Below are 18,425 nucleotides of genomic sequence, written 5' to 3'. Positions count from 1 at the left end.
TTTTACTCTTGTTGTATTCGAAGCATTGTTTGCAATAATATATAGTAATAATAACAATTAGGTGATAGTTTTGTATAGACTTAGGTGGAGATTTCATGCAACATTTTGTTTTGTGTGCTTTAGGACGTGTGTAAGACAGAGATAGAGCGAGCGATTTTCGAGTGGTCGATACATAGTAACAGGTAGTTTAATCGCCCACTCAACACAGTGTTAGTTCTATCTATCGCGGGGTGGGATTAAAGCCCAATCTTCTTATCAATCTAACAACCAACCAATTTATGAGAGAGCACAATTACGATGACCACACTTACCTTACATTTCTCTAATCAACAGGAAGCTCTTTTGAAGAGGGCGAGGAGGGTTTAACCCATCGTCTAGTACGGAATCTACTTGGTCCCGTCCTTATCAACGGCGCTGCTGCCACTGTAATATCCGTTGATGTTGATCACGTCGATAAATTCGTGAATTTCCTTCTGGTAGCCGTAGTCGTACATTTTGTTCCCCAGATAGATCGTGTACTTGATCAGCTTCTCAAAGTCGTTTTCGTCCTGCAGGATCTGATCGTAGCGCGGGTGCACGTACGGGGCGTTCGCGAGGGCCTTGTCCGCCGGACGCCACGGCTTGGACTTGAGATGCTTGTAGAAGCGGAGCACGACCTGTGAGAAAGCAAAAAAAAATAGCTTTTACTTATTTCATACGAGCAAACTAACGTTCAGCGTGATTTTTTAAATATTATATTTATGATAATTCATACCGAAATCCAGTATGCGATTTTAAAGGTACATTCACACCCTTTTTGCTAGCAATTTTGTATCTATTTAAATTTGAAGGTCGAAACCCTGAACTTAAAATACAATTATCGTAGTTTATGAAAAGATAGGATGCGTAACATGATTTTTGAATGATCCCTGTAAACTTTAACAAAGTAGGCGGATACGTTCTAGCTCATGCGTGACATAATTTATACTGCTGATGTGATCTGGTTTATGACCATCCACAAACCACGTGGACAATTGTCCATACAAACCTCCTCTCCCCTCGTGGACAATTGTCCTTACAACTTTTTTTTGTATGGAGCGTGGACAATCGCTACACATTTTTCTAGGTAAAATTACACTTTTGTTTACCTAAAAGATGTGCCAAAATACAAAAATACAAATACACAAAAATACAAAAAAATAGCTCAAAAAAAATGATTTATACCCCATTATCTTATTCCCTGGCTGTTCCAGAACTTCTTACCCAAAAAACAAAACAATATAAAATTATAAAAAAGTGAATATCAACCATAAAAATATCCTATTCTTGACAATTTTGGATAAACCAGAAACTTCCATAAAAATAGAAACTTCCAAAATTTTTAATCAAACAGAAAATTTAAACAGCAGGCCTCAATAACAATAATTGAAAGCAGTATAATACATAAAATTTCAATGCTCGTTTTAAAATCTAGCAAACATCAAATTTAAAAAAAATATATAAAAATTTAAATAATAAGCCATAGTCTTAACATTTAACTGCAAAAAGTGTTTTAAAATGTATTTTACACTAGTTCAGTTGTTTTGCAATCATTAGTCTTAAAAAAAATGTAAGATTTGACGAAAACAAAAATTACAAAAATAAATAAATTTGCGATACTAAAGATCGAAAATTTTCAGAAATTCAAAAATTATTAAATCAATCAAAACATGCTTAAAAATGATTCTAAACGCAAGGGAATGCATTTAAAATTGATTTCAGCTGATTGCACTTAAATTTTCACTGAAATTTTGATGTTTTTGCCCCCTGATTTTACGAGGCAATTTTGAAGTTGGGGCGGGGGGAGGGGAGGGGTGGTAGCGACAAAAACTTTAAACCAGCCTAACTTGTTTTCAAAAAGAGAAAATTAATAGAAATAATCTTAAAACATTTTTAAAACAGCCGAAATAAAAAAAATCAATTAATTTATCAAATTAACAATTTAATTTTTTTTCATATTTATAAATTTCTAATTATTTTTAATTTAAAACGAAAAACTTTTGGATTTTGTTTGATAGTTATGTTTTTCTGATCAATGAAAATCAAGCAACATTCACTTTTTTACCCACTCTCATATAAATTTTTTTTTGATTGTCTTAAACAGTCGTTTCATTATCAAATAGTTTAAAATAGTGAAAGAAGCCTTTAAATGTAAAAATGTGCAAGACGAAATTAGTGCGTTTTTTTTTTATTTTCAGGATATTACAAAATGATTCAAGAGCTATAAAATATTTTTCTAACAAGTATACTAGAAATTCTCGACAATTTGATAAAAAAACGGATTTATTGTTTCATTGACTTCCGAACATTTCCCGACTTTTTACGATTTTCCGACATGAGGCGAGGATGATCGTGATGGACACTGTTTGAAAACAGAGCAATTTTGTGTGGAATCTTTTTTTGAATATCCCTGATTTTTTCATTATTTTTCCTATCATTTTTTTTTGATTTAATTTTCTTTATAGCTTAAGAAAATTGGCACCATTTGTCTACTAAAACCTATCAAAAAACGAAAAACAAACGAAGTTAGTAAAGTTTGACAAAACTACGATACAAATACAACTCAGCATATCCTCACCAGTTTTGTATAAATAAGCACAAAGAAATTTTCGGTGATGATTTCATCGATCAATCGATCGATGATGTTGGCTCCAATTAGCTTAAGATAAGTGTTAATTTTCTGTCGGTTCTAATTTGATCAACTTATGGTAGTAAGTATTGCACTGAAGGAAACGATATTCCAGGATCTAAGAAATATTCAAGATTTACACACCTTAGCGACTTTTAGAAAAATAGTACGGTCAAATTGGGTCAACCGTGTCAAATACTGCTAAAATTTAAAAACAAAAACGTTGGTAGAAACAAAAAGTCAAAAACAATATCTTTAACAGTCTGGACCCGAAGCCTGATTTTTCTGTTACATTTTTATTGGAATTCCATATAAACTGTAACGGGAACTGCAGGCACTGGGTCCTGACAGTTCATGAAGAATCAATTGTTATTCTAGATTGATTTGCTATTGGAAAAAAATCCAATTTGAATTTTAAAAGAAAACAAACGGAGAGGTGGGAATCAACCTTCATACAATCTGTAGTACGCATACTGGATTTCAGCATGATTTTTTTTTTAATTTCAATACGCACTTTATGGTGAACAGTAGTATGAGCAATTGGGAACACAAGCAAATTATCTCCACTCACCTTAAAAATCTCCTCCATATTGTTGTAAAACTCCACGCTGCGCTTGTTCAACAAGCACAGAAACAGTATCCGCTTGATGTAGTTCGTGTGCTTCCGGTACAAATCCTCCATCGACTCTGCGCTCTCTAAATCCTTCCGGAACGCGTCCCACGACGCCAGCAACGCACTGCTCGTGATGTAATTCTTGAGCGCGTTCACCAGGTGCGACAACTTGTGACAAATCAGCTGCACCCGGCTGTACTGGGGCGATCCGAGGATCCTCTTGCCGTACTGCTTGTGGCACTCCTTCAACAGCTGAAAGGACTTGCCCAGGACGAAGCTGACGCGGCGCACTTTGACCAGATATTTGAACACGTTCGTGTACTGCTCGATCGTTTCCGGGTTCAGGATTAGGTTTAGGGGCCATTCTACGCGATAGCTCAGGTTCAGCATGCTTACGACGTTCGGGTGGTAGAGGTCGAACCGTTCCGGGATTTGTTCCACGTTGAAGGAGAGGCGATCAGCGTTCTTGTCCGCGCCGGCGGCGCTGGAGCAGAGCGCCGAGTCGAGGATCGTGTGCAGGGTTTGGTAGTTTAGAAGTTCATCTGGAGATTGAACCTCTTCTAGTAGCATGAAGACATTGTCACAGACGTAACAGGAGAACTCGCCGTCCATCAACAGGAAGTAGTTCCTCAAGCTTTCAAAGTGTCCAAGAATGTCCAGATCGTTCAAGCACATCTTCATGATCTCACTGTTGACGATCTCCATGTGAGCCTTCAACGGAATAACCAACGAACTCTGCAGAAACCTCGTCACGGTCAGCACGTCAACGCTGCGCAACTCACCATCAAGCTCTCGAAGTTCCGAAATACTGCCACTCAACTCCACCCCTCCACCTCCTCCTGCCAACTCACACAGATTCAGATCCCGCTTCTTCATCGCCGCCAAAAACTCCCGATAGATTTCATCCTCCAGCTGATCCTCGTCCGATTCCAGCTCCAGCACCGAACAACTCTTCCTCACCCCCACCGACGGAAACTCAAAACCCTCCTTGGCATTCTTGCCGGCCGAATTCAACCCACTGTCCGGCGTCTCCTGCGCCAACAGTGCCGTATCCGGAACCCCAAACCGACTCTCGTTGAACTTGTCCTGGGCGGCCACCGTGTCCAACCGCAGCTTGCCGCCCTCGATCGGATTCGCGTTAATGTCCTGCGGGACGTCGTTGAGCGCAATTATCGGCAGCTGGATGTCCTCGCTCACCGTGTCACTGTCCACCGACATCGGAGTGTCCGCCGTGAAGTTCTGCGCCCCCGTCACGATGTTGTACTCGCACTCGAGAATTCGACGACGATTCCGGGCGCGGTCCGAGTCCAGGTTGAGGAACATTTCCGGCTTTTTGGAACCTGGAAAAAACATCAGTTCAAAATTTTTGAATGAATTACAACCTTTCTGTTTTTTTTTAATTTTTAATATAGGTATTTTTTCTTAATTTTATAGTAAAGCTTAATTTTTAAATTTTTATATTCTAAATCAAAATTATTTTTTTTATTTTTTATGAATTTTCAATTTTTTTTTTATTTTCTAAATTTTCCTAATTATCTTAATTTAATTTTCTTAATTTATTTTAGTTAACTATTTTTTCTATTTTTAATAATATTTTTCGATTTTTTTTGTCTAATTATTTTTATTTTTAAAATTCAGTTTTTTTTAATTTTTTTATTTCAAAAATTTCATAATTTTCTCAATTTTCTTAACTTTTTTAATTCTCTAAATTTTCTTAATTTTCTAAATTTTCTAAATTTTCTAAATTTTCTAAATTTTCTAAATTTTCTAAATTTTCTAAATTTTCTAAATTTTCTAAATTTTCTAAATTTTCTAAATTTTCTAAATTTTCTAAATTTTCTTAATTTTCTAAATTTTCTAAATTTTCTAAATTTTCTAAATTTTCTAAATTTTCTAAATTTTCTAAATTTTCTAAATTTTCTAAATTTTCTAAATTTTCTAAATTTTCAAAATTTTCAAAATTTTCAAAATTTTCAAAATTTTAATTTATTTTAGTAAACTATTTTTTCTATTTTTATTAATATTTTTCTATTTTTTTTAATTGTCTAATTATTTTTATTTTCAAAATTCAGTTTTTTTAATTTTTTTTATTTCAAAAATTTCATAATTTTCTCAATTTTCTTAACTTTTTTAATTCTCTAAATTTTCTTAATTTTCTAAATTTTCTAAATTTTCTAAATTTTCTAAATTTTCTAAATTTTTTAAATTTTCTAAATTTTCTAAATTTTCTAAATTTTCTAAATTTTCTAAATTTTCAAAATTTTCAAAATTTTCTAAATTTTCTAAATTTTCTAAATTTTCTAAATTTTCTAAATTTTCTAAATTTTCTAAATTTTCTAAATTTTCTAAATTTTCTAAATTTTCTAAATTTTCTAAATTTTCTAAATTTTCAAAATTTTCAAAATTTTCAAAATTTTCAAAATTTTCAAAATTTTCAAAATTTTCTAAATTTTCTAAATTTTCTAAATTTTCTAAATTTTCTAAATTTTCTAAATTTTCTAAATTTTCTAAATTTTCTAAATTTTCTAAATTTTCTAAATTTTCTAAATTTTCTAAATTTTCTAAATTTTCTAAATTTTCTAAATTTTCTAAATTTTCTAAATTTTCTAAATTTTCTAAATTTTCTAAATTTTCTAAATTTTCTAAATTTTCTAAATTTTCTAAATTTTCTAAATTTTCTAAATTTTCTAAATTTTCTAAATTTTCTAAATTTTCTAAATTTTCTAAATTTTCTAAATTTTCTAAATTTTCTAAATTTTCTAAATTTTCTAAATTTTCTAAATTTTCTAAATTTTCTAAATTTTCTAAGTTTTCTAAATTTCCTAATTTTTTTTAAATTTTCTAAATTTTCTTAATTTTCTTAATTTTCTTAATTTTCTTAATTTTCTTAATTTTCTTAATTTTCTTAATTTTCTTAATTTTCTTAATTTTCTTAATTTTCTTAATTTTCTTAATTTTCTTAATTTTCTTAATTTTCTTAATTTTCTTAATTTTCTTAATTTTCTTAATTTTCTTAATTTTCTTAATTTTCTTAATTTTCTTAATTTTCTTAATTTTCTTAATTTTCTTAATTTTCTTAATTTTCTTAATTTTCTTAATTTTCTTAATTTTCTTAATTTTCTTAATTTTCTTAATTTTCTTAATTTTCTTAATTTTCTTAATTTTCTTAATTTTCTTAATTTTCTTAATTTTCTTAATTTTCTTAATTTTTTAAATTTTCTTAATTTTCTTAATTTTCTTAATTTTCTTAATTTTCTTAATTTTCTTAATTTTCTTAATTTTCTTAATTTTCTTAATTTTCTTAAATTTCTTAATTTTCTTAATTTTCTTAATTTTCTTAATTTTCTTAATTTTCTTAATTTTCTTAATTTTCTTAATTTTCTTAATTTTCTTAATTTTCTTAATTTTCTTAATTTTCTTAATTTTCTTAATTTTCTTAATTTTCTTAATTTTCTTAATTTTCTTAATTTTCTTAATTTTCTTAATTTTCTTAATTTTCTTAATTTTCTTAATTTTCTTAATTTTCTTAATTTTCTTAATTTTATAACTTTCTAAAATTTAACTTTTTCCAGATTAATTTTTTTTAACGTCTAGAAACATATTTTTTCAGCATTTTGTAATTTTTGAATATTTTAAGTGTTCAACATTATCTATAATTTCGGAATTTTCAAGATTTCTCGATTTATTTTAAAAAGATTTTAAACTTTTAAAGTTTTCTACATCTTCTAAATCTTTTTTATTTTCATGTTTTTTTTAATTTTTTTTAAACAATAAATTTTCTTTGTTTAATTTCCAAATATTCTTTTACTTTTTATTTTTTTCACATTTTTTTTTAATTTTTTCCATCATTGATTTTTTTAATTTTAACAACTTTCTAATTCCTAGTTTTTGTATATTCTGCAAGTTTTCTTTATTTTTTAACTTACAAAATCCTTAATTTTGTGAATTATTAAAATTCGGTAAAATTTTTAATTTCTAAAATCTAACTGTTACGAGCTTAATTTTTTAATTAAGTTCATTTTTTTAATTTTTGAGATTTAGTAAATTTATAAATTTGTTTATTTTCAATTTTTCAAAATTCTTGTTTTTGTTTGTTGAATTAAAAATTTAACTTACAATCATTAAAATTTTTATGTTAAAATTTTGTAAATTTTGGTAGTTTTGTAAATTTTATAAATTGTGTAAATTTTGTAAGTTTTGTAAATTTTGTAAGGTTTATAAATTTTGCATGTTTTGTAATTTGTTTAATTTTGATACCTTAAAAAATATGATTTTGATAATTTTATTAATTTTTGTAATTTCGATAATTTTGATAATTTTAATAATTTTTGTAATTTCGATAATTTTGATATTTTTGATAATTTTGATAATTTAGTAAAATTTGATAAATTTGATAATTTTGATTTTTATTTTATAAATATTGTTGATTATCTTGATTTTTTTTTTATGTTTGCACTAATTGAAATGCTAACGACAATTTTTTTCAATTTTTTTGGTTTTATAATTTTCTGTATTATTTTTTTCTAATTCCTGTTTTTTATTTTCTAAATTTTTAATTTAAATTTGAAAACTTTTAGATGATTTGTAATTTTAAATGTTTATTTTAAAGTTACAAAATAAAGTCTTACCTTTTTTACCATGATCATGATCATCCACGATCACGTTGTACTCCTGGCTCATTATCTTCATCCGGTTCCGCTCCAAGTCGGTCAGCTCCTTCGGCTCTCCATCCAGCCCCGCAGTCAGCTCTTCCTCCTCCTTCCCCCTGCTCGTATAATCACTGATCAAGATCCGCTGCCGGTTCCGGAGTCTTTCGTCATCCGCCGACGCCGTCGTCTGATTACTGTTCACATCCACAACCTTCGCCGCCACCACCTTCGTGTCCTGCCCGATCCCGTCAATGTTGCACTCGTGCGACATGGCCTTCAACTTGTTCCGCTGGGCCTCCGTAAGCTGGCGAATTCCGGCCGAAGCCGTTTCCATGATCGCTTCCACGTTGGCATTCGCGTGATCTTCCTCGCCGTAGTAATCCCCTGTGTTCGATCCAAGCATGCGTTGCTTGTTTCGCTCAATGTCAGTTACGACTTCTGCTTGGTTTGAGTTTGCAACGTCGGTTGGAGTCTCGACGATTGTCTTTTCCGCTTCGTCGTCGCTGGAAGCTGCCAGCGCGTCCTGCTTTTGGGGACTCTTTTCGGCGTCCTCGTAGATTGACGCCCCCTCATCTTCCGTGGCACTTCCAACGCACGACTCAAAGTCGTTCTCGCTGCTGTCGCCGCCATCACCCCTCAGCTGAACCTTCAACCGGTCCACCTCGGCTTCCGCTTTCACCTTCCTCTCGTCCATCATCCGGTTCAGCTCCCGATAACTTTCAACCGTCTTTTCCCGCTCCAAATTCTCCGCCATCATCCGCCGGTTCTCAAAGACCAACCCCTCATGCCGATACTTCTCCTCCAACTCCAGTTCCGCCCTCTTCGCCGCCTGCTTGCCCTCCCGGATCTCAATCAACTGATCGCGCAATTCCTCCGCCTGACGTTCCCTCTTGCGGCGCAGTTCAGCGGCCTCCACGTCCTGATCCTGGCGCCACTGGTCCATGCTGCGGCGAAAGTTTTCCTCCACCAGCCGGAAGAACTCCTGCCGTTCGCGTTCCTTCTGCTCGTACAGGGCCCGCACCGATACGGACGCGCCGCAAATGTCCCGTGCCCGGGCCACGTACTGCAGCCAGCGGAGCTTGAGCGCGTTGATCGAGCGGTACGACAGGCACACTTCCAGTTTGGGGAATTTCAGCGTGAAGATGGGGTGCTGGAAGGAGAGACGAAAACATTATTTTTGTTATATGAAAATTGTTAGTTTAGAATGTCCCTGGGCTTTGTCATAATGAGTGTCATAGGTTTGATGCTTGTTTGGCAAAGAGTATGATTTGATTCGATGTGGAATTAAAATCGAAGTGTTCAGTATATTGCTGAAGCTTCCATTTTTACACATGGACACCACTTCATGCTGCGAGAACCCACTTTGGCGCAGTCTCAGGGCTTAATCGATGGCCGGTAAGCTGTCATCGAGACAAGGAGGTTCTCCGATAGTGGAAATATCACATTAGTACAATGAACATATGTGATTTTTCCCTATCTTAATGTGGGTGTCAGGTTAGGATGCGGGTTTTTTAAAAAATAGTTTTTGTAGAATTTAGGATTTTAACTATAAATATCAACTTTTTATACTTTGCCTTTAGTTATTTAGGGACAAAATTAGTAACAGTGAATTTAGTAATTCTATCAGAATCGGTGATTTTCATTCAAGTAGCATAAAAACCATTCTGATTTGTCAAAATTTCCATAGAGTCTCGATCAATCAATAGTGAAAAGATATCGGACTAAATTCGTTGATCTGTTGAACTAACGGTTGTCGGATTATGATTGTATCGACCATTGTTGCGAATCGAGGATCTACTGGAATTCTGACGATCAAATGGTCGTCTCTTTTTCAATTCGCGACTTGTAAAATATGAACTGTTATTAATTTTTTTTTGTTTTTTTTCAAAAGAAGCTAGACAGGTTTTAAAAGAAACGTTTTTTTTGCTATTAATTAAAATGTCGGGGATATGAGATAAGAGTAGCTTTCGGATAGGTTGTTTTAAATCTTGTATTCAATTCAAGTTAGGTAGTTATCCGCAAATGAATATTTGGACTTATATGAATAATTGAACATTTTGGACTTATAAATAACACACAACTGTGCATTTATTCTAGAGTCAGATCCATACAGCGTCAGTGTTTATTTGGTCGAAGTGTAGGGGCAGGGGGGGCAGAATGGCCCGCCTAAGTAAAATGCGCCAAAAACCATAGAAAAACATGAAAACTTATGAATTCAGTGTAGACTAAACTAAACTAAACTTTTGATTTTTCCAAATGCTTTTTTAAATTTTTCTACATCATCTTAATCGCTCTAAATTTTATTAAATGTTCAAATCATGTTTTTTTTAAGAAATTTAATTTGAAATAATCCTTAAATTTCGAAACATGCAAAAATGTCTAATTTATTTATCTTAATTTACTGAAATTTTTAATAAGCGGGCGGGAAAGAAAAGGATATAAGCTGAAAAAAATTATTAAATAAAATCAAAAATAAAGAAATCAAACAAATAAAAAATATTTGAAAAAAAATATATATTTCAAGAAAAAAAAATTAAACTAATTCAGAAAATTACAATAAAATTTTATTTTTTTTAAATTTTGTAAATTTTGAATGTTTAAAATAAAGAAAAATAAAAAATAGGCAAAAAAAAACTAATTGAAATAAAAACATTGGAATATTGGAAGTTTAAAAACGAAGAAACTTTGTATTTTTCTCCGTTTTTTTTTTATTTTCAATTTTTAACATTTTTCACTTTTCTACATTATGTTAATCTTTCTATTTTTTTTAATGTTCTAATGATGTTTTTTTAAAAAGAAATTTAAAATTTTATTTGAAAAAAATATCTTAAAATTTCGAAACATGTTAAAAATCAAATTTAGATTATCTTTGTGTACTAAAATTATAAATAGGTGGGCTGAAAAAAAAAGTTTAAAAACGCAAAACAATTTTTAAATAATAGCATAACATTTTGAATACTAACATAACATATAACAAATAAGGAAAAAACAAATAACAAGATTTTTAAAAATATTTAAAAATAATTATACATTTCAAAACAATGTAAAAATTCAAACAAATTTAGAAATTGAAATAAAATTAAAACAATGATTAAGTTTTGTAAATTTTTAATATTTAAAATTGAGAAAAATAAACAAGAAAATATAAATTAATAATTAAAAAAATAAGTTCTTAAGAATTATGAAATTCTTAAGAACTTATTTTTTTATTCTAAACTTTTAAACAATGTTTAAACTTTTCTACATAACCTTAATCTCTGTAATTTTTTAAAATGATTAAATGTTGTTTTTTAAAAAGAAATTCAAATTTGTATTTTTTTTTTATTCTTAGGATTTAAGAAAATAAAATAAAGCTCAATTTTTTTATCAAAAATTTAAAAACTTTAAAAAAATTTATTAGAAAACATTTTTTTTGCTTTTTTTAATTTTTGTTAAAATTTTCAAAACTTAAAAAATACAGTTTTTTTCATAACATTCAAAAAAAATTAGGCATAAGACACTTGCCAAACTTGCAAAAAAAAACAAAATAATCTTTTTGATGTTTATATTATTTTTAATTTTCATAAACATTCTCAATTTCCAAAAACTATTTAATATTTTCTACATTTTCTACAACTTTCTTAATATTCAAATGTCGTTCTTTTTGTTGAGGTGTGGGTCTCGTGGCGCAGGGGTAGCGGCTTCGGCTGCCGATCCCGATGATGCTATGAGACGCGGGTTCGATTCCCGCCTTATCCACTGAGCTTCTATCGGATGGTGAAGTAAAACGTCGGTCCCGGTTTCTCCTGTCTCGTCAGAGGCGCTGGAGCAGAAATCCCACGTTAGAGGAAGGCCATGCCCCGGGGGGCGTAGTGCCAATAGTTTCGTTTTTTTTCTTTTTGTTGAAGTTCGAAATTTTATTTTTTTGTTTTTTTTATTTGCACTTTTCACTACTCACTACTAACATTTTCTGAAATATTCCAAATCAAGGTACGTTCTTTTATAATGTAACACAATGGGTTAGTTTCGTTTTTCAAAATTTTCACAAAATCTTCTGAAATAGAAAAAAATAAGCGCAATGAATATTTTCAATCTTGTCTGGCTTTTCCAAAGATTTTTCAGAATTAGAAAGCTAGTACACTCCAAATAAAGCAAGTCTACAAAAGTCCCGGAAACGAGAATTTTGAAAAAAAAAATTTACTTGGAATACCGTAAATTCCCGAAACAGGAAGTTTGACACTCTAATTCTAAATAATGCCAAATCATCCAAAAAACTTTAAATTTCAATTTCACTTCAGTTTTTACTCACCGTCGGTCGGAACGCCTTCAGCAGCATCGTGTACTTCCCACACAGCAGAATGTCCTCCTCGTACCCCTTCAAAAACCCGGGAACCGCCTGTCTCCGAATCAGGAACGCCTTGTCGAAAAAGTGCTTTGTCTTGGGCCGATAATGGTTCACAAAGTAGATGAACAACTCCCCGCTGGGATCGTGCAGCTGTCCGGCAAAGAGCCACTGCTGGAAGAGCAGGAAGTACGCGTGGCAGCAGTGCTTCAGGATGTGCAGCAGGAAGGTTGAGACGTCCGTGTCGGTGATGTGGATGAGCTCCTTGTAGAGGTGATCCAGGAAGACGGAGCCGATCGGGAAGTCGTAGTCGGTTTCGTCTGAAAATTTTGACATTTTTTGAGTTGGGGGTTTGAAGTGAGTATTTTGGAATTTCTTACGTCTCGGATGAATTCCGCAGAATTTGGCCAGCGCCAGGATCTGCTTCTTGAGTGGTTCCACCTTGCGCTGCAGCTGCAGCAGCGAGCGTCCGGAGTAGCTGTGGACCACAATCCGGAAGCAGCTGAGGATGCGTTCGACGCAGTCGCAAAACGCCTTGAACACGAAGCCCTCCAAGATCATGGCGTGATTGTACGGGTTCTTCTTGGTCATCTTCTGGAGCCGCTTGAAGCAGGTTCCCAGCTCGAGGCACTGGTCCACGAGGGCGCCCATCGTCCGGGGGGACACTCCGTCGACGGTGAAGTTGGCATTCATGAGAAAGCGATTCGAGTCGTCGTAGTGGAAGCACCGGGAACTGATTCCTGTCAGAAGTAGCTTGACGTCCTCGAGGAAGTCGTCGTTCCGGACCAGTCGAATGTCGAGCAGGTCGACGCGAGATCGGCGGGAAGATTTCAGCGTTTCCAGCTGAAGCGTTGAGTTGCATTCCGACGCGAACGGACACTGCACCGGGACGAACCGGTTTCCGAGATTCTCCCAATTAAAATTGAAGATCTGGTCGCGTGGTTTGGCCAAGGCCACTTCCTGCTGTCCGGAGTTGTCCCCGGGAATGATCTCGAAACTGGTCAGCAGCTGCTCGTCCTCATCCACGGCGCCGCCCTTCATCATATTGTACCGGAACGGACCCTGATAGCTGACCAGCTCGGCCATCGGATCACTAAAGTAGGTGCTCTCCACCACCGGAAGCGTCTTGTTGACCTTTCTCGGACCATCCGTAATAGCCAACATGCTGGAAAGGCTCTCCGAAAAGACATTCGCCGATGACTTCGGACAGTACGGATTCCCAGCCTGCATTTTCCCATACTGGTTCAACTTCCTAGCATCCGGCTGAAAATCCTCCGGCCGGAACACCGGATACGGTCCCAACTGCGCCGACGGCATCAAATCCCCCACCAGAAACTCCCCCTCCTTCAAATCGCTCCCGTCCGGAATCGAATTCCTCAACAGCAGCAAAAACTGCAAAACTTCCCTCTCCTTCCCCTCCAAACCCCCACCCCGCTCCAACCCCACCTCATCCAACAACCTCCGGAACCGGTCACACCGTCTCCGCTGAAACTGGTACCGCGCCTTCATCTCCATCTCAAACAGCTGGCAGTGCAGCATCTCCAGCGGTTCCTCCTCAATCAACCGTGCCGCCACTCCGCCATCCGCCCTCCCCGGAGCGAACCACTTCCCCAGCAGTATCCCAAATGCCACCGATTTGGCCCGCTTCGCGGCACGATCCGGAACATCGCGGCCAATTGCGTGCACCAACGCACCCACCAGCTCGTAAACACTCGCCTGCTCCGAGGACATTCCGACGCAACGAACGTCGCGGGGCTATCGATTTTTCACCCGCACTGAAAGTTGTCACAAAAATGTTGTTGTTTTTATTTACATTTTTCACTCGGCGCACTGAAAACACACGACGTTCAAGTTCGAGGTCTGATTGTATTGTGGGTGGGAAAAGCAGGCGATGGAATCTGCGCGCAGAGCAACGGAAAACTCGCGAGAAGTGTTTGAAAAGTGCTCAATGTGTTGTTTGAGTGGAATTGAAGCGCGGATTCGATCGTTTACAAAGTGACGCTTCAAAACAAAGCTGCCGCGGATGACAGTGATGACAGTCGGAGGAGTCTGCATAAAATAGAAGAAAATCTGCAAAGAAAAGCAACGGAAAATAATTAGAACAACATTTTGAAAGGGCGTATTCGAGGTAAATACGATAGACTATACGAGCTAAAAGTTAGTACGGAACAGTTAAGGCACGAAAAACTCCATAATAAAAAACCACACACGATAAAACGCTCAAGAAACTTCTAAGAATGGGTAAATAAAATAAATTAAATTAAAATTGGGTCCTTAAATGAAGCTAGAATTTTTGATATTATTGTTCACAACGATAAAGGTTATTTTAGCTATAGTCTCAACAGTTGAATGAATAAAGTGTTTTAATATACATTTTAGTCTAGTTTAATTGTTGCAATGCAAAGTTTTCAAAAATGTAAAATTTGGCGGGTAGCATAGCATAGCATAGCATTGGTGTCTACCCGTAGCTGCTACTTCGTTATTGACCAGGACCCCCAAACATTGCTCCGTGGACCACAGATGAAAAGTAGGAACCAATCATCACCCCTTCGCAATTTTCAAAGGTCCCTATCATGCTGATCAATACCGACGCCGGCCACGACCAGAGGTAAGACACGGGGAAGAGGATGGGAATGTTAGTCCGATACTTGAGTGATGGGACCGCCAAATCGACTGCGTCTCCGACAAAGTATCACATGAGTTTTGAGGGGTTAGTAAGATGGGTATGAGGTCAGGATTCACTGTGGTAGGTGATGCGACCATAAGCAATTTGTTTATCGGTTGAAATTTTAAAAATCTTAGGCAGCCGGCTGCGGAAAGATAGCTATCTAGGGATTTAAATATAGTATTAATTCAACCGCGATTCACTGTGGTAGGTGATGCGACCATAAGCAATTTGTTTATCGGTTGAAATTTTAAAAATCTTAGGCAGCCGGCTGCGGAAAGATAGCTATCTAGGGATTTAAATATAGTATTAATTCGACCGCGATTCTCCAGAAATTCTCCGTCGGCGTGCCTTCCGATCAACGGTGATGTAGGAAGGGCTTCATTTATTGAAATGATTTTCTATCATAAGCCTTAAAAAATATTCGACGGCGTGCCTTCCAATCATCAATGATATAGAAAGGGCTTAATCCAGCAATACGACTTGCTAGTCTCAAAAAAATAGGTACGTTTTTATAGAAAACTATAAATAGAGAACAACACAAAAAAAACTCATCGGCCAACGAACGCGAGTGAAAAAAAAACAATGAAAAAAAAGAAGGTAAAAAAACAGAACTGCGCGTCCCGAAAAGCACCACACTACTGATGCCATTATTTAATTATAATAGCCAATCACCCCATGCACTCGAACAGCGACACAAAAGAGACGGAAAATAACACGAATAAAAACAGGACTGCGCGTCCACACAGGCACCGCACTACTCAAATGTAAAATTTGGCGGGTGCAAAAAAATTTGAAAAAAAAAATCAAAAATTATTTTAAAAAAAAACGAAAAAATGCTTAAAATGATTTCAGCTGATTGCACTTGAATTTCCCATTTAAATTTGAAAGTTATTGAAAACATTAAATTTTTAAAAATCCTGAAAATTTTAATTTTTAAGAGAAATTAAAATTTTGAAAAAACACTAAAAATCTTTGCATTCTTAACATAGAATTTTAGCTAAAAATTCTAAAAATTCTAAAATTTCACAAATTCTAAAAATTCTAAAAATCTGTATTTGTAAATTCAAAAATATTGAAAATTAAAAAAAAAAAAATTTTTCCAAAATTCTAAAAAAAAATTAATAAAATTTAAATTCTTTAAATCAAAAATTCCTAAAATTCTCTAAATTTTTAAAATTATGAAAATAAAATTTTAAAAAGTCTTAATCTTTAAAAAAATTAAAAAAACATCGAAAAAATATCAGTTTCATAAAATTCATAAAATTCATAAAATTCATAAAATTCATAAAATTCATAAAATTCATAAAATTCATAAAATTCATAAAATTCATAAAATTCATAAAATTCATAAAATTCATAAAATTCATAAAATTCATAAAATTCATAAAATTCATAAAATTCATAAAATTCATAAAATTCATAAAATTCATAAAATTCATAAAATTCATAAAATTCATAAAATTCATAAAATTCATAAAATTCTTAAAATTCATAAAATTCATAAAATTCATAAAATTCATAAAATTAATAAAATTCATAAAATTAATAAAATTAATAAAATAATAAAATTCATAAAATTCATAAAATTCATAAAATTCATAAAATTCATAAAATTCATAAAATTCATAAAATTCATAAAATTCATAAAATTCATAAAATTCATAAAATTCATAAAATTCATAAAATTCATAAAATTCATAAAATTCATAAAATTCATAAAATTCATAAAATTCATAAAATTCATAAAATTTATTCATAAAATTCATAAATTCATAAATTCATAAAATTCATAAAATTCATAAAATTGATAAAATTTATAAAATTGATAAAATTGATAAAATTGATAAAATTGATAAAAAAAATTTTTTTGTTGTTTATTTAACTGGCCTTTGCAAGCATAGATTGGCCAAGCGTTACTAATATCGCAATTCAAAAAATAATAATAATACAATTTCATTTATTGACTGGCGTAGTCCTCCGTCAAACGGCTGGCTTCCCCAGTCTTCTTTTCGGCGTTGTTTGTGGAAGAATTTGTTGATCTCGTTGTCCAGGGTCATTGCATTGTTCGTTCTCGAAATTCGGTGTCGGTGCGGTGTTGGTGTCGTCATCCAAGCAGCTTCTTTTTTCCACTGATTGGTTGACTTCTTCACCAGATAATTGCCGTTTTGCTTTGCCTTTCTTCCCAACAGTAGTAAATCCGTCATTGCCATTGTTCTCAGTGAGTAGAGCAACGACTTGGGATTCAACAACTGTTGGTTGGACTGGAGGCGAAACAATCGGCGCAGGGGGAGTAGATTTTTTCGGTTTTTGTTGTTGCTTTGCTGCTGCTGAGCAGCTCTTCGACACGTGGCGTTTTTCGCCACAGCGGCGACACGTGACAACTTGATGTGTGTGCGTTGCTAATGTGCTAAGTTCGCACACATTGATGTAGGATGGCACGGGCTTGGACAGCTTCATCTTCAGCACACGCACACCATTCGGCACGCCGGCGAAAAAGTTCCGCCAAACCTCGTCCCTGATTGTGAGTACATCACCGTACTCACGCATGGCTTCAGTAATTTGGGCGTTTGGTAGGTCTAGCGGTAGATCGTGGATCCGAACGTCGACGGTGTTGTCGTCGACGTAGACCGGAATCTTGATGGTCGGGTTGGCTTTAAAGGCGTACTTGCAGTGGTTGTCTGCTGCTATCTTGGTGGCGGCGGCTGGGTCCGCCATCTCGATGAGCACGCAATGGCGGATGTTGTGCAGCTGGATGCTTTTCAGGTCCGAGGCAGCAATTCCTAGACCTTTCTCGACAAACCGCTGCACGACGTCCAGTTTGGGGCGTTCCGGGAGGACGCTGAAGTCGACGACTAGAAGGTTTTTGCGGGCAGCACTCATTTTGCAGAGTCTGCCACAACGCGAGTATAGTTTAGCGTACAAAAGCACAGCAGAGAAACACGTCTGGTGTACACAAGAAGTAATTGTCAACTGAAATTGAAAAAATTAATAAAATTGATAAAATTGATAAAATTGATAAAATTCATAAAATTCATAAAATTCATAAAATTCATAAAATTCATAAAATTGATAAAATTCATAAAATTGATAAAATTCATAAAATTAATAAAATTTCATAAAATTCAAAAAATTCAAAAAAAATATAAAATTTATTAAAATCATAAAATTCATAAAATTTATAAAATTCATAAAATTGATAAAATTGATAAAATTGATAAAATTGATAAAATTGATAAAATTCATAAAATTCATAAAATTCATAAAATTGATAAAATTGATAAAATTGATAAAATTGATAAAATTCATAAAATTCATAAAATTCATAAAATTCATAAAATTCATACATATCATAAAATTCATAAAATTCATAAAATTCATAAAATTCATAAAATTCATAAAATTCATAAAATTCAATAAATTGATAAAATTGATAAAATTGATAAAATTGATAAAATTCATAAAATTCATAAAATTCATAAAATTTATGCAATTCATAACATTGATAAAACTGATAAAATTGATAAAAT

The 18,425-nt window shown here is 33.5% G+C and overlaps 1 protein-coding gene across 1 annotated transcript; it reads right to left on the bottom strand.

The window, feature by feature from the left end:
- Nucleotides 1–37: 37 nt before the first annotated feature.
- LOC120418580 (gamma-tubulin complex component 6) lies at nucleotides 38–14,109 on the bottom strand. Its single transcript, XM_039581028.2, has 5 exons — nucleotides 12,611–14,109; nucleotides 12,198–12,550; nucleotides 7,889–9,059; nucleotides 3,219–4,600; nucleotides 38–656 (listed from the first exon to the last, which is right to left on the bottom strand). The coding sequence occupies exons 1-5, from the start codon at nucleotides 13,959–13,961 to the stop codon at nucleotides 387–389; spliced, it is 4,527 nt and encodes a 1,508-aa protein (XP_039436962.1). The 5' UTR covers nucleotides 13,962–14,109; the 3' UTR covers nucleotides 38–386.
- Nucleotides 14,110–18,425: the final 4,316 nt, after the last annotated feature.

The sequence above is a fragment of the Culex pipiens genome, chromosome 2 (assembly GCF_016801865.2).
Source record: "Culex pipiens pallens isolate TS chromosome 2, TS_CPP_V2, whole genome shotgun sequence".
NCBI lineage: Eukaryota > Metazoa > Arthropoda > Insecta > Diptera > Culicidae > Culex > Culex pipiens.
This window is presented reverse-complemented; position numbering and strand designations above follow the sequence as displayed.

Coding starts and splice junctions, on each gene's coding strand:
- LOC120418580 (XM_039581028.2), bottom strand. CDS start 13,961: ATGTCCTCGGAGCAGGCGAGTGTTTACGAGCTGGTGGGTGCGTTGGTG. Junction 4,601..7,888: donor TCATGATCATGGTAAAAAAG/GTAAGACTTTAT, acceptor TGTTTTTTCCAG/GTTCCAAAAAGCCGGAAATG. Junction 657..3,218: donor ATATGGAGGAGATTTTTAAG/GTGAGTGGAGAT, acceptor GCTTTCTCACAG/GTCGTGCTCCGCTTCTACAA.